Here is a 24955-nt window from a genome sequence, read left to right as displayed (position 1 = left end):
AAATTTGTCTGTTTTGAAAAAAACTAAAAGATTTTTCCCAAATGTCCCAAAATAAATATACTTATGTAGCGTTTTTACCTTTTGTGTATGGAACCCTAAAAAATATTACAAAATCATTGACATGACGCGACACGACACGTATCGTACCGTATCATATTCCTTAAAATAAAATTTTGTACTACTCTTGCAATAATTACTAGCACACGGTGTCGTTTTTTAAAAAACTGTCAAAAGAAAACGCTGCAAAAGAAGTATAACTTCTTAATTTCGCATGTGTGAAATATAATAACAGTTTCTGAGTTATTACGGGATCCGAATTAGTTCCAAAGATTCTAGTAACACACGGTGAATTGTCGACAGTTCTTTTATTTCGAAGTGTCAACCCCGAACCCGAGTATATCAGAATAAAAGCAGCTAGAGGAAGAAGCTTGTAATTAATATTCAGACCATTAATTATTTTACAATTTTTATAACAATAATGAAGATTTGTTGATTTGTAGGTGGTAGAGCCCTTTGTGGTTCGACTCTGACACCTACTGACACCTATTTCTGCCTTATAACAGCAGTGTTAACCGCTGCTGTGTTCTGGTTTGAAGGGTGTGGTAAGGGAGATATACTTTTCCGAGGCGTTCCAGCTTAATCTCAGGGGTAGCGACAACTCTGTGGCCGACCTCAGGTGGGAATATCTAATCCTATCTGGGGTTGATTACAGATGGGCGGCAGTAGCCACTTACCATCAGGTGGACTGCATGCTCGTTTGCTACTCCTATATAACATAAAAAAAAGATTCTGCCAACTGTCTGTGATCTCCTCCCCTGCGCTGACCGGCGTGCGTGTGTGTGTGTGTGTGTGTGTGCAGGAGTACCTGGAGGAGTACAACTCGACGGCGCGCGCGGAGATGCACCTGGTGCTGTTCCGCGACGCGGTGGAGCACGTGGTGTGCGTGGCCCGCGTGCTGCGCGCCGAGCGCGGACACTGCCTCATGGTGGGGCCCGGCGGCTCCGGCCGCCGCTCCGTCGCCACGCTCGCCGGACACGTCAACGAGTGCAAGTGAGGACAAGACGTTGTTATACTCCGCGACAAACCTTTGCTCCCCTGGTATAATTGATGTTGCTGCGCACGACTACAAGCATATATTCCGTAATAACGTAAGGGAATACTAACGCTATAGGAAATATTAAAGCTATAAGGGAAAACTAAGCTATATACCCGTGGTGGGCGAGGGCAGCGGACGGGTGCCGTGGGAGTCCCGCGCTGACGTTGTTCCGCTAATATCTACAATTTGCTATTCCGACGCAACTCGTTTCTGTATTCGGAACGAACAAGCAGTTTGACGCGGAGAATACCATCCCTCATAAGTTCATTGTTGTAAAATTATTTATGAAAAATGCGTCACAAAAATCCATTAGAATATATTAACTCATACATACATGTCATGCATTCAGGTCAAACAACTATTATACAAAATAAAGAATCAAGTTCATATCCAAAAATCTCTACCTGACATTTAATAAAGTCATGAAAATCACACTGAACCTTTGAAATAATCAAATTATAGCTGGTATTTTTTATAAAAAAAAACCTTCTTAAAAAAACAATAAACTGAATAGGTCATTTCACTTGACATGATAAAGAATAAACTGGATCCTGACAAGACCTATCCAGTTCATTGTTTTCACAAGATGTGGGCTGTAAAGGAATCAAATACCTTATATTTTAAAATGGGTCCTTCCGAGAAAACATTTCTCAATAAAAAATGCCCAACGCAGATGCATGGGCATGGAGCTGAAGCGCAACTACGACACGCCGGAGTTCCACGACGACCTGCGCAAGATGTACATGCGCGCGGGCGTCGCCAACGAGGACACCGTGTTCCTCTTCACCGACACGCAGATCACCAAGGAGGAGTTCCTCGAGGATATCAACAACATGCTCAACTCGGGTCAGATCTCGCACCAATCACACCTTAAACCACAACCCTATCATAGGTGCCATAGATAAACACAAAGACCAGGACACAAATATCCAATACAAATCATTTTTTTGTATTCAAAATAGGTTACTTTTTAATGTCAATAAAACTACCACCACTCCACAAGTTGTTTCGTTATGTAGAAGAAGCGGCGAAAGAAACTCCATAACACAAATCTTTAAAAAAAATGTTTTGTGCAATGGCAAACTTAACCTAATGGTACTTGTGGAGCTGGAGCTACTTCAGACCACACCGTTTTATCAGTCAAATAATTACTCAACTTATAGTACGCTTTTTTACATAGCGTTTGTTTAACGACATGTTTGAACTTTTTTCTGTGAGATTCAAGATGTGGTCGTGTATTTTATTGTAGTAACAAATACAGTTACCCATGAAAGGTCTAGCCAAGTTACATAATCTATATTTAGGTTTATATATCTATATGTGGGTATAGTAGGTTCTATTGATAGTTTATTTTTATTTCTAGTATTAAAGTTATAATGGCTACTATTTTTTTCAAACATCATTCAGATATCTGTAACCCGGAACTCTTTGTGCGTCAGACCGGTAGTGTATTAAATAAACCCGCCTCTGACGAGGCCGTTTCCCCAGTTTAATATGCAATCGTTTGTAATTGAACACATTTAACCGCGACGGAATGAAGAGGAAACGCTTGCGGTGTTGGCTGCCCCCGTGGTTGACTGCTACTGCGTCAACATTTCAAAATCGTAGAATGTACTGTAGCCGTTTGTAACTAGGAACTACCAAGCTTAGCCGTAAAATAATCTTCATTACGTTATTGATGTAACCTGTTTACACATTTTAATTTTCTACTTAAAAATTACAACGATATTATTATGAAAAAGAAATTAAGCATTTCAAACCAGTTAAATTACAAATAATTTGGAATTTCAGTCAATTACTTTTTCACTTTTGGAGTATATTTTTAACAAATTATATAACATAAACATTATTGTATATTACGACTTGTTCGTAATATTTAATTGTGTAATGTAACCTTTGAACGTATATGAAAAAAGCTTTCCATAAAGTACTTTATACAGTAGGTAGGTGCGTGTACAACTGTACAATAGTGATATGAAAGCTTTTAAAACAGATTCCTAGTGATAGGCAAGAATGTGCGTTTTAAAACAAGTGGGGGATAACGGTTATTAGTATTCCTTTTAGAGTGTTTGTGCTCGCTCGCATCGTTAATTAATTCCAGTGTTTCAGTTACACGATTCCGAATAGAGTTCCCGCCGCCCATTTCTAAAACACTCTGCGATGGAAACTTTTTGGGCGTTGTGTAAATTGTGCTTCGATCAATTCATAAGGTGATCAATTCATAAAGTACAATACGAAAGGTCTGGCACGATAATCACGACAAATACCAATACAAATAAAATAAATCAAAAAGTTTTTGTTCGTTCTGGATACATTTACGAGTACAATACACGACGGTCACAAAGGTGTGAACCGGTGTGAGAGAAGCGCACGAGAGGTATTGTTTTGATCGGGCAACATCCGGCATATTGAGTGGTATGTTAAAAAATGTAAAGTTTATCCAGGAAAACTTGAATGCATCCGCCAACAATACCTGTTGCCTTTTTGGTAGAGAATAAGGTCGGTACGGATAGATTAAAAGTAAATAGAAATATTACATATTTGATTTTGGTAGTATTTTTGGGATTTTCGGAGTTAAAATATTTAGTCAATAGTATTAACTCAATACAAACAGCGTATAAATATGTTATACGAAGATAAACATACGAAAGACATGTCAGAATTAAATGTTGGCGATTTGGTTATCATGCTCGATAAAAATAAAAGTACGTGGACAGATTGTTACTAACCATTACAATATCGTAAATTACTAACAATAGGCTAGGAGCGACATGCAGGCGTAATAGCAGACATAAAATTAAGTGTTGATGAGAAAAATAATATTAGCTTGCCAAATGAGGAAAAAATTATATAATATTAAAAATTAGTTGAAGTGCGCCTGGTTACGAGCACGAGGAGTATGCGCCGAGCGAGGACAGGCGGCTGGCGTCGCGTCTTATAATCCTACCGTCACTCTTACAACATACAAAAAGTTTTTCAAATCAAATTCATCAATTTGAAATCAATCAATAAATAAATAAATTTGAGTACATTGTATCTCACTGATAATGATCATTAATAAGGTTTTAGTTTGTTGTTTATATCTTTGTTAGGGGAAGAGATATTATGCGTACTGATCTGCGGGAAATCCGTTTCCTTTTCCGCGAACACACGAAGCGGGAGATAAACCTGTATCCCTTACTGATCTCGAACGGAACTTTTGTACCTGTGATAAATTTATGATTTTTTTACATTGTAAATAAATATATAGGCGATTAGGTAGCAATATAAAGTAGAATAAACAATAGTTTAAATGTAATTGAATAGTAATTTATTTACATTTAAACTATTGTTTATTCTTTAAAATGAGCTGATCCAATATATTTAAACTATTGTTTATTCTTTAAAATGAGCTGATCCAATATCTAATTACTGTTACGTACAATACATACATACATACAACCCAAGCTAATAAAAGCGTGTCAAAATTCTAAATTAATAGATAGATGTATGTAACTGAATTCTAACAAAGAAATTCTTGTAAAAAACGCTTCTTTGTGATTCGCAGCGCAAATCCAAAGTCAGTGGTACATCAATGATACTATAATATTGTAGGAAACAATTAAAACGTACTGAATGTAAACCAATCAGCATTGCATATGAAATTCGATTCAGTTTCTGAAATGAACATCCGCTTTATGATATCCCAATTTACAATACGTCACCGGCACATAGCCGCATGCAACACAAGCGTACTGTTGCGTAATTAATATCAAATTAATTGCACCTAATAGAACTATTGATTAGCATGGATATTGAAGACAAAGGAAGACTTTCTATTATGTAATTGTATTATAACCATGATTATAGGTGACATAATTCAACAAGTAGTAGTAGTGTAGTAGTAGGATTGGCCATGTAACTGTGCTTTCGACATGCGTATGCCAAGATGCCAGATATCTGATATGCCCGATACAAGTTACCTATAACTGGCTAATTTAATCAAACCTTATCCAACAGTTGTGCTTATTCTTGAGTTGTAAAGTTTTAAACAGAGAAGTGACAATAATTATATGAACCATTTTCAATTAATATAGAGCATAATGTACCTATATTCAAAAAAAAAAGTATCGATCAAAATTCATCAAATATAATTAGTTTCTAAAATAATGTTCATGACTGATACCGTAATTCATTTCTGCTATTGGAGCCCGTAATCAATACGGAAAATGTAACTAATTTATCATGGAGTGCAATAGCGACCACACGCTTATAATAGCGCACCGCTGACGTATTGGACATTTTAAGCACGCTTTGATGTTTCCAAATGGCGAAATTGAAATGTCATAGAGAGGAACTGTTGCGGTAATGAAACTATACATTACATTTACCAGGAGCTTACGTAATATATTATGCCTATGGGTAATTTTGTAAATTTAAATTAATTTTTGTAAAGCAATTTCAGTAGAATAGCTTAATCATTAGTGTGATAAGGTGCAGAGACCACATTATATCGTGGAGACACACACCATGGAGACGTTTTGCCAGTTTGGTATTTCTATATTAAAAATATCTAAAAAGAAGTGCATCTTATAACTCTCTCTTCTGATTTTATACATGTCAAAATCAGGTCTTTAGACGGGGTTATAATTTCAGCCATTTATGTTCAACGCCATCGTTATAAAATCAATAGAATTTAACACAAACTTGCATAACTTATAAACTGTTACCTTAGTGCGCATTGAACTGGGCTTAGATTTGTTCTTAAGACTTATACTTATGATACGAAACAGCTCTTAATTAAGATAGTGTAAAGCAAATTTCGGGAGCGCTTTATCAACAATTTCGCGGCCTTAGTGCATCAGAAGTGAACTTTAACGAAGCTTTGATGAACAAATCCTTTGATAACGAACTTAATAGTTACCTAGGTGTAGGCGCCAAAAAAGCAGTGATAGCCTAGTGGTTAAGAAACTTGGCCTCTCGATCGAGGGGTCGGAGGTTCAAATCTCAGGCACACACCTCTGATTTTTCAGTTATGAGCGTATTAGAAATTAATTATCACTTGCTAAACGGTAAAGGAAAACATCATGAGGATACCTGCATACCTGACAAATTTATAAAAAAAAAATCTCAAAGATATGTGAAGTCTACCAATACGCACTTGGCCACCGCGGTGGACTATGGCCTAATCCTCCACATTCTGAGAGGAGACTCGTGCCCAGCGGTGGGTCAGTAATGGGGCGTTGATGATGATGATGAGGTGTAGGCGCAGCTGTGATACAACTTAGTCCTCAGGGGTAGTAACGCATCTGTGGTCAACTTTAGGTAGGAGTCTAATCTTATTAGCGGGTTAATTACAAATGTGAAATTTCCAGGTAGGTGTTGTCGATGTTGTTTTAATATTTTCCATCAACTACCAATAGTTCAGAACGGAATTAGAAATTAAGTGGCCTATAATTAATGCGGATTGGTAAACTTCACAAAGATGGCTTTGTAAACTTTTTTTTACAGAAATCCTACTCTCGGCAACATTCCGCAAAATACATATTTTATTTCGCCGCAAAACACAGCATTTTTCGTATTGGAAACGGTTTGTGCTTCCAATATTATTAAGCGTAAGAGGCGGATATTAAACAACGAGGCTATACCTGCTACGCTGCATGAAACAGTGTAATAGTTAATTGTATCAGGCGTTACTTTGCGGAAATCTATGCTTTTAGTTAAAATTCAAACTAATTTGCAACAATCCGCTACAAAAAAGTATGATGGTATATATTTTAAACCATGCAATATGTAATACCCTTTCCTTTCCACTAAGGATGCGTGTAGATGCACAATGGTCCTAAAATAACCTTAACCAAGTCGAACATAAATTTATAAATTTTTGGAGAACAAAACGTTAGCTTTCGAATGATTTAAAATAATAGGCCCTAAAAAAATTTTATTCGCGAAATGTTTAAATTAATGAATAGCGGAAACTTAACTGCCAAAATAATATAAATAGATATGTATTTTCTTAAAATTGAGGATTTTCCTTTAGTCCTTTAGTTCCTTTAGTACACCCTCTATATTGTTCCACTATCTGATAGTGTCCCTTATAAGGATCAAATTCTGGGAAGTAATGTTATGTGACAAATTAAAGTAAAAGGATTTTTTTGAAGAAAATACATATTTTTTCATACATTGGCATATTAATCCTTAAGGATTATACATAACAAATTACTTACGTATAATTCTTTAGAACTATACATAAATCAAAACATTGAAGAATTTGTTAATCAACTATGATATGACCATGATATACGGCTTAGTATGAGAAAGTAATAGATTGGCAACTAAGTTCCCGCCGTTTTAGGATCTATTTTGTAATAAACTTTAATAACTGATTAAGTAGTAAATTCTTATTGTTTGTTATTTACAACTTCGTTCCAACGTAAAATATGATTTTCTATATCTCTTTGTTTAGTAATCACACGGATTTTACTCGAAAAAGTCATTCTCGCAAATTGTCAACATTACAACTGTATAACGAAACTTCGCCCCTAGCAAGTTAAATCTATTATAATGGTCCTAAAAATAACCTCAACTACTTAAGTCGAAGGTAAAAATATAAATTCTTGGAGAACAAAACGTCCGCTTTGGAATGATTTGAAACATTGAGCGAAAAAAATGTTAATACGCGAAATGTTTAATATGATGAATGGCTGGAACTTAACTGCCAAATAAATATGAAAAAATACGTATTTTCTTAAAATTGAGGCTTTTCCTTGAGTTTGTCATTTATCATTACTTCACAGAATTTCATCCTTATAAGCAACACTATCAGATAGTGGAATAATATAGAGGGTGTATTTTTTTTCAAAATGAACTCGTTCGATTTCCGGCTAGGGAAAAAGTTATTTTAAAAAACTAATGGTGCCGTTTTAGTTTTTATCAAAATCGGCCTCGTAATTCCTTTCAGCATTTTTCGCTAATCCTTATAGTTTCGGATTTGGCCCTGAAGGCCAGTTTGAAATGTTCACCCTGTATAACAAAAAAATGGGGTTCATAATTTAATTTTTTTGCATCTGCACGCATCCTTTGTGGGAGGGAGGGTGGTACATACTGCATGGTTTAAAATATATACCATCATACCTACATTTTTGTAGCAAATTGTTGCAAAGTGTGTAATATTTGTTAGTGCAGGTGAAGTGCCGAACTTGTTCGAGGGCGACACGTACGAGCAGGTGCAGACGGGCTGCCGGCCGGACGCGGCCAAGGCCGGCGTCAACCCCGGCGACCGCGACGCCGTCTACTACTACTTCATCAACCGCGTGCGCGGCAAGCTGCACCTCTGCATATGCATGAGCCCCGTCGGCGAGGCGTTTAGGTAACGCACGTACTTAACTTAAATACTATTTTAAGTTAACCGCCATCAACCCATTATTGCCCCACAGCTGCTGGGTACGGGTCTCCTTTCGGAATGAGAAGGATTTGGCCATAGTACACCGCGTTGGCCAAGTGCGTATTGGTAGACTTCAGATACCTTTGAGATTTTTTTAATATACGAGTAAATCTCTCTGGTATGAAGGTCTTCCTCACGATGTTTTCCTTCACCGTTTTAAGCAAGTGATAATTATGTTTTAATACGCACATAACTTTGAAAAATCAGAGGTGTGTGACTAGGATTTGAACCTCTGACCCCTCATTCGAGAGGGCGAGTTTCTAAACCATTAGGCTATCACTGCTTTTAAGTTAATACTACAGGCATTTTGAAGGTGGTAGAACCCTTTGTGGTTCGTCTCCGGCGGCACCACCGCCACACCTATTTCTACCTAGTAACAGCAGTGTTAGGCGCTGCTGTGTTCCGGTTTGAAGGGTGTGGTAAGGGAGACAGACTTTTCCGAGGCGTTCCAGCTTAGTGCTCAGGGGTAGCGGCGCATCTGTGGCCGACCTCAGGCAGGAATATCTAATCCTATCTGGGGTTGATTACAGATGTCCATGGGCGGCAGTAGCCAATTATCATTAGGTGGACTACATGCTCGTCTGCTACTCTTATATTATATAAAAAGGCATGTATACCTGTCGTAAAACTTCTTCGTGATGACTTAGTATTGTGAGCGTGTACGTTCTCACAATAAACTGTTATATACTGCGATTTACTAGCGAAAGGAAAAAACGACGCTCCGTAGAACTTCGATCTGGAAATTATAACAAGAAACTGTAAAACTACTGGACCTAACTTTTAACATCAAAGAGTTCCAAGAAAAATATGAAACTGCCTCTCGATATCACAATAATTTATATAAACTTGATTAGATATGTAATCAATTCACAGACTCACGACACTTAAGTGGCAATGTTGTTTATTTAAATTGAATATTATTAGAGATGACAGTAAAAGTCTTTAGTTATTTCTACTGCATTACCATAAAATACAGTAATAAGGCTTACAAGCGCCTACAGAAATCACCCGTCCAATTACTTAGTTGCATGGTGTAGCGTTTATTAAGTTCTCAGTATATTTCCCACATTTAATGATGTAACGTGCTTTAAGAACATATTATCCTTATAATTGCCTTCGTTAGACTTCTAAAGTAGCTTATATCCATTACCAAATAAAATCCCGACATAATAAGGTACTATTAAGTACAACCACGCTTATGATTTTTAATACTTGTAGGTATTACAGATTTTATTATTTTGAGGAAACCTTTTTTTGCTATTGATTTCTTTTAGCGTAAACTTGAAAAATAAAATATCTAAACAGTAACTTTTTTTTTAAATTCAACAAAGTCATATCCATCTCGAATATTAGTTACAATCTGATAAGATGAAAAGGAATATTAATAGAATTATCGTTAGGTAACCAATATTAAATAATTTCCAAGTCATGTATCAGTATGAATACTTAGTATAATATGATATATTGAATCATTCTTATTCGTACCTTACAGCTATTGAAACCATGTGAATGAGATATTTAGTTCACGTGTGGATCAAGTATTAAGTTGAAATGTCAAAGGTTCCAATGAAATCAGTTTATCGCAATATTCCCTCCGAACAATTCCTGCAGGGAAAATGAGAACTGGCTTTTATTTCTGCGTTATTTATAAGAATTCTAAAGACAGCTCATTTCACTGAACTTCGCCTTATATATTATATTTCTCGTTCAAAGAACGAAGCCGTAGCGAAGCGTGGAAAGCTCTTACAGTTCTCAATGACTTCGCTGAAGTGAGCTTTGCTTGTAAGTTCAACCGTTGCATTTTACTGTTGCGCTGTCTAGGAAAGGTATAGATGCGTATAATATTTATTCAGACTGTTTATAATATAACGTTCATCATTTTTGACGTGCTGCTTATCACGCGGAATGGTAGAGATTAGGTCACAGTCTCCCACGCTAGACAAATACTAGCGGGCGGGGTTAATTCGTCTTTGTGTATGTACACAGCGCCCACGACACGGAATCCTAGTGCGGGGCTACGAGTGTAGAAAGCGTCTTTTTAAGATCATTTTATAGGCAACTTTTCAGGGACAGGCATATTTTTCCTTTTTACCTCAGCTTTTGATATGAAAAGCATAGAAGCACTTTACTAGTTTTAGATATAAGTTAGACAAAATTATGGTGGTGAACCACAGCAACATTGAACCATAAAGAGATTAACTTAGGGTAATGTAAGTCGATGTGGTTCGACTCCTGAAATTACCGCCGTCATATCTATTTAGTAATGTTAAGAGTTGCTGTGTTCTGGATTGAAAGGTGTGTTAAGAGGGACAGACTCATCCATGCTGTTCCAAGTTAATTACAAACCTTAAATATTGCTATAATATTATAGTCCATTGAAATGTTACATTTTTTAGGCCTAACCTTGCGTTTTTTAGAGGACGCAATTTTATTTTTTTGAAGTGTAGGGGGGGTCAGTATAAAGCTAAAACCAAGTTTGTGGGGTCGCCACCCTTGTCCCACGGCCGCCATCTTGAAAATAGGGGTTGAAATGGTTTTAACGATATATCTCTTAAACTATTTATCTGATAAAAAAATTAATAAGCATTCTTTGTTGCAAATTAAATTCACTACAATTTTGGTCCAGTAACTTTTTTTCGTAAAATTACAAATAAAAAAGTTATAAGCGAAAATGTTAAGAAATTCGAGAAAAAAAATATTTTTCGATATAACTTTTTTTGATAATTTTTTGAGAAAATGATATCAGCCCATTTTTGTAGCTCCTTTTTTGAGGAACAACTTTTATACGCAACATTTTTTTATTAAGTCATTAGCTAAGGTTTTACAGCGCTCTGAAGTGAGTACTATTTGTCAGCACTCTTAACTATACATATATTATACGTGTGTACTAATAATGTGTCATCAGTTAATAATACTCACTTCAGAACGCTGTAAGACCTTACCCATTGACTTAATAAAAAAATGTGGCGTATAAAAGTTGTTCCTCAAAAAACGAGCTACAAAAATGGTCTGATATCATTTTCTCGTAAAATGATCAAAAAAAAGTTAAATCGAAAAAAAAATATTTTTTTCTCGAATTTCTTAACATTTTCGCTTTTAACTTTTTTATTTATAGTTTTACGACAAAAAGTTACTGAACCAAAGTTGTAGAGAATTTAATTTGCCGCCGGTGGCGGTGGCAGTGGCCACTTCTTTTTATATAATGGGAGTAGAAGTCAATTATCCTATTTACCTGTTGGTAAGTGGCTGTTGCCGTCCATGTATATCTATGATACTCGAGGTCGGCCACATGCACCGTGACCCCTGACGAAACTGGAACGCTTCGGAAAAGTACTTACGATTGAATGGGCCATACGCTTCTTTGCTAGTTTAATATTACAACTGTGTAAACTGTGTTCAAACGCCAGATCGTTGAAGACGAACTGATTATAGTTGAGGTGTTCTGTTGACAGACGTCGGTGCCGCATGTTCCCGTCGCTGGTGAACTGCTGCACCATCGACTGGTTCACGAAGTGGCCGCCGGAGGCGCTGCTGTCGGTCGCGCAGCAGTGCCTCTCGCCGCTCGCCAACGACGACATCATCGACAAGATCTCCACGCTCTGCGTCACTATGCACCAGGTGGGTTGACGTCTAGTTACATCAGTTTCGTATTATTATCTCACACTTAGAAAGTTTGTAATCCCACAACAGAAATCCTCTTCGTAAGTCTTCAGTCGGTCGGTAGACGACAACTCGAACACCCGTGCCCCACGCGCCTACATTAACGCAGCTGCATACGGTTTTCAACCTCAACATAATTATCCGTATTAGTTTTCTGCAATTATGTTTACGTGCGGTCGCTGCGGTGTTGAAACGAAGTGTTCCTTGTGCTCGAAGCAGTTTGACTTCCCCTGTGCAGGTATCACTGAAGTTGGCTACAGGAAATTGGGAGACAGAAAAGCCACATGGAAATGCATAACCTGTAAAACTGGAGCTGCAAGCCCAGTTCCCGGTAAATCGCCCACCAGCCTCAATCCTTTCACAACAAGTGACCTGGACAGTATCAGTGTGGAGCTTCGTAGCCTCAAAGACCAAATGTCATCACTACCTCAACTGCTAGCTGCCGTAAAGAGCATTCAAGAAGATTTAACGGACCTTAAATCGCTGAAGTCAGAAATTTCAGACGTAAAAAACTCGTTAGATCATATTTACATTCGGTTGATGGACTCACAAGAAGGATATCTGAAATTGATCTTGAGGTTCAGACTCTTAAGGAGACTAAAGAGGACGTAGTCCGCTTACAACTACGGTTAGAAGCTCTCGAAACCACGGCCCACGAAAGTGAGCAACGGGCTCGATTGAATAACATCGAAATTAAGGGAGTACCGAGCACTAATTCAGAAAATTTATATAATATACTCTCGAAGATATCCACTAAGATCAATGTAACCGTCAGTAATGAGCAGATTAACTACATTGCACGTGTGCCCACGCATGGCGACAATCCTAATAAGAATATAATTGTATCCTTGCACAATCGGTACCTAAGGGACAACTTTGTGTCTGCGGCTAAGAAATGCAAATCCTTAACACCATTTTACATTGGCTCAACGGCTCCAACAGGATATTTGTTAATGATCATTTAACAGTAGTTCATAAGAAAATACTAAACAGAGCGAAAGGCCTCGCCAAGGAAAACTTTGCCTTTGTGTGGGTAAAAAACTGCAAAATCTTTGTTCGAAAGAACACCACCTCACCGATTATCCTGATCAAAACAGAAGCGGATCTGAAGAAAATAAGTTAATAAGATTAGTTCTATTGCTAATATTTTTCATGTGTACGCGAAGGTTGGGAAGCGCAGGTATGGCTTATTCATTGCTCGTTATCGCATTTGTCATTTACGCGTTTATGTTTTCGATCTTATGCTTATATTCTTAAGTGTATGTTTTGTTTGCACCTTGCGTCTTTAATTTGCTTTTCTTTGGTTTGTTTGTTATACTATTTTTAATGACAGTATATATTCTAATATTTTTAAAATACGAAACATCTATTTTGCTTTAATGATACGAAATGCTGTAAATATAACATTTAATAACTTTCATCATACGTATGCGCCTATTGTTTTTCTAAAATACTGCAGTAATAATATTTGATATTTACTATCAGAACGTTCGTGGCTTGCGGACAAAGGCACAAAGCTTATATAGTAGTATTGCACTGAATGACTTCGACATAATTTGTTTAACGGAAACGTGGCTTAATAGTGACTTTAGTAATAATGAATAATTTGACGACCGTTACCTCGTATGGAGGCGTGACCGGGATTATGTTCATACTAATCAAAGTTTAGGGGGTGGTGTTTTAATCGCCGCTCATCGTACGATAGTCGCCCACGAACGTGTTGACTAGTGCTCAACAGCTGAGGATCTGTGGGTAACTTTAAACCTCAAACACGCTACGACACAAAAACATCTTCGGTTGAATCTCTGTGTTGTAATGAAAACTTGGGTAACTCATTACTGACACAATTGCAATCTTTCTACACAAAATTACATGATATTGTTTTAAACAATTTATCTGATGAATATTTGATCGTAGGGGATTTTAAATTACCGAATTTAACATGGAAAGCCTCGGAAGATGGGAATTCATTTCATGCTACAAATACACAAGGTTTTATTCAATCAGACTTCTTTGATATTATCGATTTGTGTCCCTTATCACAATTTAACAGCCACGCTAATAGTAATAACAGAATTCTAGAATTAGTATTTTGTAATAGCCATATTAACGTCCAGATGTGTTACAATCCATTAGTCCCTGAAGATCCTCACCACAAATCATTGTGTATTTCCGCTGACTTTATCCAACACCGTACGTTATCTGTTGTCCCAAGAACTAAATATCTTTTTCACCTGGCCGACTATAGTTCAATTTGTAGAGAGTTGGACAGTATTGAGTGGGAGGGTTCTCTTCGGAGGGGAACAGTGGAGGATGCGGTATCTGTGTTCTATGATAAATTGGAAGTTTTACGAAATAAATATGTGCCATCTACCTTGTTTAAAAATAAAACTAAATTTCCTCGCTGGTATAAAACCCCGTTGATTAAAATCTTAAAAGAAAAACATAAATTTTACTGTAAATATAAGGAGTATGGTAATTTATCTGATTTAAATTAATTTACATTATTATGTGACCGTGCTAAAAGTTTGGAGAGTGCCATGTTTGATGATTATATACAGGCTGTAGAAAATAATAATTGTAATTCACCAAGAACCTTCTGGAATTATGTCAAAAGTAAGAAGTTCTCAAACACATATCCCTCTAATATGAAGTACATAAACCGGTCATCGGGTGACGGTGAAGAAATATGTGAAATGTTTAATCAATTTTTTAACTCCAATTTTCTTCAGACTACTGATGCGTTTAATATTGACACAAATAGTTTGCCTCCGAGTGACAATGGTTCTGATGTCAACACCGTAGAGGTTAATGGTAAGGAGGTGTCTAAACTGTTAAAAGCTGTTGATCTTAATAAGTCAGCGGGACCGGATGGTATTCCCCCAATCTTCGTCGTCCGCTGTGCTGGCTCGCTTACTCAACCGTTATGTATACTTTTTCAGCTAAACTCTGAGCTGAGCTGAGCTCTAAACTCTGCCTATTTGCAAAGACACTTGAAAAAATTGTGCACAATCAGGTATACCCTAGCCTGCGTAATACATTTATTGATGAACAGCACGGGTTTTTAAATAATAAATCCACTGTGTCTAATCTGATTGTCTCCTCTGACTATATATCTACCTATATGTCAAATCCAATGCAGGTAGACGTGATCTTTACGGACTACAGCAAAGCTTTTGACCGTATAGATCACGTAATCCTGTTAAGGAAGCTTATGATAATTGGCATTAGAGGTGATTTGTTTAGATGGTTCGCATCTTATATCAAAAATCGAAGTCAAATAGTCGTCTTAAATGGCTACAATTCTTCACCTGTATATGTATACAGGTGAAGAATATGATATAGATCGTCAGGGGGCCCGCAGGGTTCGCTTTTAGGCCCCTTGCTGTTTGCCATCTTCGTTAACGATATTAACACGTCTTTTAAAGCATCCAAAATTATCCTATACGCTGATGATATGAAAATCTTATGCCCCATTACCAATATTACAGATTGTACTACATATATCTCCTTCATGGTAAGATCTTGTAGAACCTTTAACAACATATCAAACACTATAGATATAGATTTATACCATACCTCCGATTCTGAACTCAAGCGTAAATTGATAAAAGATTTCTTCACTTCCTAACTGTAATATTTTATTAAAATTTATATTTATGTATATCATCGTTATTGCTTTGCTAAAATCTATCTCTCATGCTCTAACTTAACTTGACCATCTATGTATCTACCGATCCTTTACCTATTTACTATGCTTGTATTATCTATTTGCGGAAACTTTTAAATGGCTGTCATTTACTTACTCTCTTGTATATGTACTACTTCTAGCTGTAAGTTTTCCTTCAATAAATAAAAAAAACTAAAATAAAATAAAAAAAAAGTAAATAACAATAATAGTTTAACTATTGATGTAAACTCATTATCGTTCTAATGTAGGTATTTAACAGTTTTCATATGATAATGATTGTAAGTAGTTGTAGTTACAAGAACGTCGTTCAAATAATATATTAATACAGTCCTATTAACGTATCGCTTATTAGTAAGTGAGGCACATACAACATATTACGAGTATATACGCAACTTGCCATTTTGGATGACCTTCTTTATTAAAACAAAATATGGAAAGTTTATTTTTCTAACGTTTTTAAATTATTTCGTAATTCAAACTTAAAAACTATGCCATGCGGCCGTGTACACAATATGATAAAAAAATATGTAGTTTATAGTAGTGTGTTGTAAATACAGTTTGGTACATGTGTGTGTGTGTGTGTGTCAGGACGTGGACGTGATGACGGACCGGCTGTACCAGGAGATGCGGCGCTACTTCTACACGACGCCGAGCAGCTACCTGGACCTGCTGAAGCTGTACCTGGCGCTGCTCGACAACAAGCAGCAGCAGATCATCCGCGGCCGCGACAGGATCTCATGCGGCTTGCAGGTGAGCTGGACATACACTGCAAGTAGGACACGGGAGCCACGGGAGGGAGACGCGAATTGTAGTTTTGTTTTTTTGTGTTCAGACCAAAGTTATAAAAATAAAAGTGGTATTTTTCGTAGATTATATATTGGTTACATTAATTATGAATTTTGTCCTCCAATTTAAGTTGCAAAACCAATGTAATAACCTGTACGGTTATTTGGTACAAAAGGGCAAACAGAGTGTCTGATGGCATTCTCTACCAGTCAACCCTGGATGGACGTAGATAATTTGCAGCAGGTGTTATACAAAGTAAAAAAGCGACAAACAATAATAAAAACAGCAAATATATAATTAACACATATCGCGTGCTTAAAGGTAAAAGGGCCTATAGCTAAGGGTTAATAGGGATTTATGCTGAAAGGGCACATAATTTTTTTTTTTTGCCATTCGGTTTGAAATTATCTGAAACGTAAAAAATTTTTAGTTCGGTTTGAAATTATCTGAAACGTAAAAAAATTTTACGTTTCAGATATTTTTTTTATGTGCTCTTTCAGCATAAATCCTTATTAACCCTTAGCTATAGGCCCTTTTACCTTTAAGCACGCGATATAGTAACTACAGTCAATTAAGAGTTACAATTATTAATTTAAAATATGGTTTTAGTCAAATAGAATTTCGGAATTAATGCATTCTGTTACGTGCGGTTTTAATCTGTTTACGGCTGATATTTCGACTCAGTTACATGGAAAATGGTCACGGCGAAACTGACCAATTAACATTAATTTTAACGTTACATAAAGAGCTATAAATATAATATGCCTTAAAATTGTTGATAGACTTGAAATGTCTCACCTTGCTCTGTTGTCGCTTACGTTTTATTTTTATATCAATTTGACCACAGTACAGAGAGTTTATATTATGATGAATTAAGAAAGTCCGTTCCAATTTACTACCATAATAATAAGTATATAATTCGTATAGAAATTGTACGAGACATACGACGTTGTCGGCGTGATGGAGCAACAAGTGCGCGACATGGAGCCCATCCTCGCCAAGAAGGCGGAAGAGGTACGGTATTCGCATTTTATCTATATTTTTTAAAAGAGGCTTTCTACACTCACAGGCACACACATCGATAAGTGTATATGTCTCACCGCCTTTTAATTGAAGGAAGCCATTAAATAGTTTAAACGGCTGACAATTCTGTCAGCCATTTAATGGTTGTGATGGTGTGATTTACGCGGAACAATGCCAATATGCGTAGTTAAAATGGTGCAAAAACACGAAATCGAATAAAAAGTCCGGGAAATATCGTTTCATTCGTAAATGATCTAAAAACTACATTTTTTAATATTATAATATAATACAAACACGAAAATAGATGACAATGACAATTTCAATTGTCAAAACTGGTTACATTTTCTTGTTAGGAGTGAGTAATCTATGGGCACACTGGTCTTACTGGCCGGGGATTGAACCCGGAACTCTCTGCGCGTCCGATTGGTATGGAGACCGCTCCGCCACGCGGGTAATTTAACAGAACGTTGCTTAAAGATAGATGGCACATATTGTACATCGTTTAGACTTTTTATCTCTTCTTATAACAGCTATGCTAAACACTGATAAGTTCTGATTTGTAGGATGTTATCAAAAAACCTAATGGAAAATTATTTGTATTCGATTGCAACAGTTACCACATTATAAGTTACCACAGAATGAGTATCTTATAAAGATGTGATATTTTCATCGTACCAATTTACTACGTAAAATTGTTTAAAACGTTTAAGTTCCGTATATTAATTCTATGAAGAGACTTGAGGCAATTGAACATTATGAAAAGATATCTTGTGTAATTGCCAGACGTCTGAGACGTCTGAGACGTCCAAGTAAGTCCAAGTAAGGTTTCTACACAATATTTTAAGTTGAAAAGCGTTTTCCAATAAGTTCCCTTTGAGCTGACTGCATTCTACTTCAAATATCAATTTAATTACCGTACGTATTTTTTACGTGAAAAAATATTAAACGTTACTAAGTAATTTTTGAATCAATATAGTAATGATTTTTAGTCCATCGACATACAAACTTATATAAAATGCTTGATACGCCTAAAGATAAGCTTGTCTATAGAATTTTAAAGCAATATCGTTACCATATTAGAGAAACCAGTAGTATTAATGAAAACAAAAAAATCGACTACTCAAAACATAATAATATACCCCTCTACAGTCAAGTAGAAAAGTAAAATTGTATGCACGCCATCGGCCGTAGAAAATTCGTAGACATGCTACGAATCCATCCGTAGTGCTACAACTTTCGCTTCAAGAAACACTTTACTAAAACAGGTCGGTTTTTTTAACTCTTAAAGTGGGAAAGGAAAAGTAAAACATAATTTCAATGTTATATTAAAAGGTCACTGCAATTAACTTGCTTAGCTGTTGTAGCTTGTTTTTATTAAAATCTGTCCACAGCTCACTTTATTTTCAATGTAAATAAATTAACACAAGATTCCCTAGACTCGCGGTTTACGATTAAAGCTTGTGATAGAATTTAAAAACTGTGCATTTTAAAATATTATTTGTACTGTTTTGTTTGTCGTATGTAAAATTTCCACTAAACTAGAAATATAAACAGACCACTAGGTGGGTACATCAACAGCGTATTTTGCTTTAGATAAAAACGCGATAAGTAATTCAGAAATTTTAAGAAATGCTATCGCTAGGACGTGTCACTAACAGCTCTCAGTTGTTGTCATCAACTATTCATCTCCTAACTTTCAACGATTTCAAAAGCTTTTAAACGTTATCCTGACATTGTCTTTGTACCTGAAATGGTCAGATAAAAATATTCACCAACAATTAAATTTCTACATTTTGTGCATCACTCATTATCAGGTACAGGCTCATTAAAATGAAATTGAGATGTTTTTATTTCAAATACCATCCGTACTTATTCTATAAGTTTCTACCGCTCTAAAATATACCATCCTATCTTAAGTAGGTAGCCTTTTTGTATGGAATAGTTGTATATTTATTATTTATGTATAGTGCTAATGCACTTGCGGTCATTGTGAAATCGTCATAACATTTCAAATACCCGAGGTCCTCTGGTAATAATTTTGTATTGCAACTAATATAATTGAACGGTAGCTGCGTAAATACGCCGTTGAAACCGCTCAAGGTTTCATGTAAAGTCAAATATGTACAGAACCAAGGTATGGAAACTATTAGTGTTATTGGTATTTCGCTTACTACTCAAAGGAACCAAATCAAATCTCTATTTACATAGACAAAAGCAGTGATAGGCTAGTGTTTAGAAAGTCTGTCTTTCATTTGCGAGTGCCGGGGTCAAATTACAGGCACCTCTGATTTTCAATAATTATATTTGGAGTAAATTTAATTTTCACTCGCTTAAACGGTGGAGAAAAATATCGCGAAGAAACCTGCACGCATGAGATTTCTAAAAATTTCTTAAGGGTGTGTTGTGTAAAGTGTACAAATTCGCACTTGGCCAGCGCAGTGGACTGTCGCCTAAATCCCTGTTATTCTATACTTATTGTTCAGTTTTGTCTATGGTTCTACGTATTAATTATCTGTCGTTGGTATTAATTTGAATCTTTAGGCTTTAAAAGCATAGAGATTCTAGTTTGAACTAGTTCGTTGTAGATCGTCGTATTCGTCGTTTCGTTCGCGGTGGTATATGCCGCCACCGGTATTTGTACTTGTTCGAGAAGCTTCGGAGTCATCGGTCGTGCTCGCGCAATTTTGTCGTTTTAGTTATGCTCCGAAGTAGACGCCACTATTCGTATTCGTAGCGTTCTTTTTAAATTCGTATTAAATTCATTGTTCGCGGTGCAACGTGCTGTAAGATCGACGCCACGTGAGAAGAGGAAGGAGGTAGAGGTAACTGGTAGACCATTCTGAGGTAAGCCTAGCTAGCTCGAGCTTAGGGTGAGTTGAAGGTGCCTTATACCTAGTACAAGAGGCTGCGTCCATCAGCAGCAGGTGAGTACGCGACCCTATAACACCTTGCATCTTATTTTCGTATATACAGTCCATTCAACCTTAAGATCAATCGTTTCCTTATTTGTTCTATCGGCCGCGGAAATCATACATTTTGGGCCATCGTGCCGGATGTATTCTTAACTATTTCGGTCTTCGAGCCGAATCTAACACTTATAATTAATAAAAATTCCTAAAGATTGTACAATATATTTACACCTACTTCATTGAGAATCGTACAATCAATAAATTATGTTGCAATATTTAAAAAAAATCATGTAATACTAGCAATAGCATAGCAAGTTAATAAAAACTTTGTAAAAAAGAGAAAACACGATAACGAGAAATAACTGATTAATGTAAACAACGGAAATTGCACTCAATTCAATTTAAATTGAAAGCCTTATTACTTGCATGAACTGTACCCAATAAAAAAAAATGTTTTTTGATCAAAGTAGACGCATGCAATCATCTCCAGTGTTCTTATTTGTGGTCGACGTTACCTACTGCCTGCGACTTAAGAACTAATTAAACGGGCTGAGAATTTGTCGTTGACAGCAAATAATTCCAGTTATATTTTTCTTAGAGAGTACTTTGGTACTGGTTTCTTTCGTACACTCTAATTAATATTTTTATAAACTATAATTACGTAAAATTTGGAATAGCATTCAAGCGTACCAGTAGCGAACTTGGTCAATTATTACTCTCGGAACTCGCAGTTCAATTGTGTTAAACATATTACAGTTTTTTTATCATATTCAGTCATTGGCCAAGTGCGAGTCGAATACCACTCGCATGGTTCCGTACCAACAGATTACATTTTTTTTATTTCAGTATTTGTTGTTATGGCAGCCATTTAAATAAATGAATTTCTACTATTGATCAGTTACGGTGCAATAGATAAAGTTTAAAATGCGGAAAAATAATTCCATGAACCCAATGCGTAAGTATTTTAAACATAAGAAACAAGCCATACCATTCGTAATTATATAATTGCCGTGTCAACTTACTACAAAATGATCCATGAGCTAACATAAGGTGGAATCACAAACCTATATCTAAATAGATCCCGCATGTGTACGATTTAGCATGGTTAAACCTCGAAATAAAGGAGGTGGATTAAACTCACTTTGATGAAATGTCATTTAGTCCGAAAGTAACATTTGTTGACATCGGATGTCAATTAACATAAATAAATATGCCGAATTGCGCGGTAATAAATTGTACAAATTCCACAAGAAAATATTGCAGCGATAAAGAAAATATTTCCTTTTATGGGTAAGTAATTTTTTTTATAAAATATGTGTGATTTATTTTATAATCAATTATTAAAAATTTGTTGTGGTTTTACAAAGACAATTAGTAACCGAATGTGTTTTTCATAATTTATAGTACATTGCCAATTTTGGTTATAAAATTATAAAGCTTATGTATTAAAACCCGCAATGAAAAGTAAAACGATCGATATTTGCTCTCGTCGCTCAAAGACGCTCAAATTGGTTATTTCAAATTGAGTAACTGGTGTTGTAAATGCCAGTTTCTTATTCTCGACTATTTAATCGATTTTCGAAATGGATGAATAATATTTGCTTAATAAATATTTTGTAACTATTTAACTGAATTGTTAAACGTGTAACGTTTAAGTATTTTTTAATTACATTTTTGTTTTAATGACATGTTCATGTTTAGTTATTTTGTTCAAAATACTTACCATTAAAGGAGATGTTTCAAAATGTATGGGCTCCCGGCCACCTTTTGTACACTATACTAAAAACTAAGAAAACAAGCAAAGAACAATTCGTAGGTTCATTTTCTTCAAACCATGTTCGTTTAATTGTTTAAAAACAATAATTTCCACTTAAACTTGCAACACAACAGTGGAAAAACATCATGGCGGTAGTGATTACCGTAATAATGTCATCTGTCATTCTATTTTAACTTACTATATACATTATATACTTTTTAATATATTTTTACGCGAATGGGCGTAGATATATAAATATTGTATTGTATGTATTGAGAAACAATACATATATTGGATAAACATTAATTATATTTACTTTCATAAATCTTGACTTAAAACAAACATACCAAAATATGTACTTCTATACCAATTTATTTTAGTTAAAACATTTAAGTGTGTAAATAAAACAACTTTAAGTACACATTTAGATAATATTTTATTTATTGTTCACTTAGATACATTATTTATTCATTTTCAATATCTTCCCTTATCAATATTTTCATCCAATCATGTAGCAGGTTCTGTAATATCCTGTGACGAGCTCAGCCCAAACATCAAACAATGGTCATAATGTGAGCGCAGCTACCTACGAGTACGGTTCGTTGCCCAGCGATGCAGTTGCAATAATAACTGATTATTTTGTCATCCCAAGAATGTCCTTGTCTTGCTATTGTAATTATCTAAAAAAAGAGAAATGTAAAAAGATTAGCTTCCCTAGTTTAAAATTAATAACACTATAACAATATTAATACAACTAACTGATGTATATTTTACCTGATGATATTGAATCCTTGTCAACACAATCCACAGCGATCGCACGATAATCACAAGAGACCATAAAACATAAGCTGGGTAAACAAGTAAGGTAAAATCAGTCCAAAATCTTAAGCAGCACAGAGCAGAAACATATTCAGGATTGAAATGGAATCTTCTCATCAGTACATATTTATTCAACGTTTACATTGGAGTCTACTATTATATAATATGTATATATCCACTTTTACACATATCAAATTGACAACTTCTTCTTTTTCAATTTGACATGTCACTTACATCTATAAAACCAGATACTATTTAAAAGGTGGTTTTGTTATAATTATTACAAATAATTAATTAAATTCAGAAATAATGACGGGATGCCCAAAACAAAAGCCAGGTTGTAAAGTGCTAAGGTAACAATAACTTTACGACAAAAACAGCGAAATACAGAATTACCGACATCCAAAGAGTATAGTAACCTATGTGTGGGGTACACATAGGTTCCCTGACCGACATCCACAGTTTTGAAAACTTGACATTGACAGTCTCCCGCCATATAATTAATATATTAATATATCCCGCCGTTAATATTTCAATGAGGAATGCTTTTTTTAAATATTTTTAAACAGGAATACTTTAGGTTATGAAAATATATTTGTATATTTCTTCAATTATACAAATGATTCGTGTTTTTTAGATATAGTGTACATGAGATGGTCGAAAATGAAACATCTCCTTTACAGGTTTCCAAGTGATGTCAATCCCAATGCTGCTCATTTTAATGAATTCATTATGGATGGATCATGGCCAGATAGAATATTATTTTTTTTAGTATAAAAAAATCAAATAATTTATAACATAATTATCAAATATGGTATCTCTGAGTTGTCGTGGTCATTTCGGCGGATTTTTTCATGTGTTACGTGATTACGAGTACGCCAACGCAACATCGACGCATCTCAATCTAATAGCGATATCCTTACAACTTTGTATAAGGTATTGATGTATCTATGTTTTGTTGTATCAGTAAATTAAATTTATATAAAAACAACTTTAATCACTGTAAGGTTTTTTATTTCCAATGTGTAATAAGATATATATTTTCTATTTTCTACCACAATTTCGTACAAAATAAGATAAAATTAAAAAAAAAAAACATTTTTTTTATTTTTAACCATTTACTCGTATAAAATGGCACGCACTCGTACAACATTCGCAGAGCACTAGTAAAATAAATCTAGTCGAACGATTTCTCGAAAATCGATCTTCTATCGATCATTTCTGAAATTTTTGCTGCTCAACTTTTCCTTCTTCTTATTTTTTTTCGAATTTTCGATTTCAAAATCGATTTTGATAGATGAATCGACACGACTTTTGTATCGATTTTCTATTTGACGGAGAATTCTATATCCATCATCTCTAAAACCTTCTTGACAAGTGTCAGTCGATCGGAAAAAAGTGGCACGCTTGGTTTTCATACAAATAAAGGTACATGTGTCATCTATTTAGATATAGGTCTGTGGGTGGAATGTAGATCCCACTGTTTTTGGTGAAAAATTAAAATAAATTACAAATATATGTATGTTGTGAATGTTTTTGTAAAGGGTATGGCATTGGTGGCGAAGCTTCGCGTGGAGCAGCGCGCCGCCGACGAGGTGAAGCAGGCGGTCATGAAGGACGAGGCGGAGGCCAAGGTGAGATTATTGCGTTATTTGCATATTGCGTTAATGGTTTAACACTATAGTCGTCACAATTTAATAGGCCCATTTTGACACATGCCATCCCAATGTCATTAATGTCTTAAACTAACTTTTTAGTAGGGAAATTACGACCACGTGACTGTTAGAGCTTG

The 24955-nt window shown here is 35.5% G+C and overlaps 1 protein-coding gene across 2 annotated transcripts in view; it reads left to right on the top strand.

Annotated features, from left to right (window-relative positions):
* Positions 1 to 24955, top strand: part of Dhc16F (Dynein heavy chain at 16F) — a 218427-nt gene that overhangs the window by 120843 nt on the left and 72629 nt on the right. For both annotated transcript variants that reach the window (XM_073074361.1, XM_073074362.1), the window contains 7 exons: positions 860 to 1050; positions 1770 to 1942; positions 8261 to 8444; positions 11972 to 12137; positions 16459 to 16620; positions 17584 to 17670; positions 24708 to 24797. In XM_073074361.1, coding sequence (XP_072930462.1) covers positions 860 to 1050; positions 1770 to 1942; positions 8261 to 8444; positions 11972 to 12137; positions 16459 to 16620; positions 17584 to 17670; positions 24708 to 24797 — 1053 coding nt within the window. The remainder of the gene's footprint in view (positions 1 to 859; positions 1051 to 1769; positions 1943 to 8260; positions 8445 to 11971; positions 12138 to 16458; positions 16621 to 17583; positions 17671 to 24707; positions 24798 to 24955) is intronic.

This window comes from Epargyreus clarus, unplaced genomic scaffold (assembly GCF_041222505.1).
Source record: "Epargyreus clarus isolate Ecla_fem2 unplaced genomic scaffold, WU_Ecla_fem_2.2 ptg000007l, whole genome shotgun sequence".
In the NCBI taxonomy this organism is placed as follows: domain Eukaryota; kingdom Metazoa; phylum Arthropoda; class Insecta; order Lepidoptera; family Hesperiidae; genus Epargyreus; species Epargyreus clarus.
This window is presented reverse-complemented; position numbering and strand designations above follow the sequence as displayed.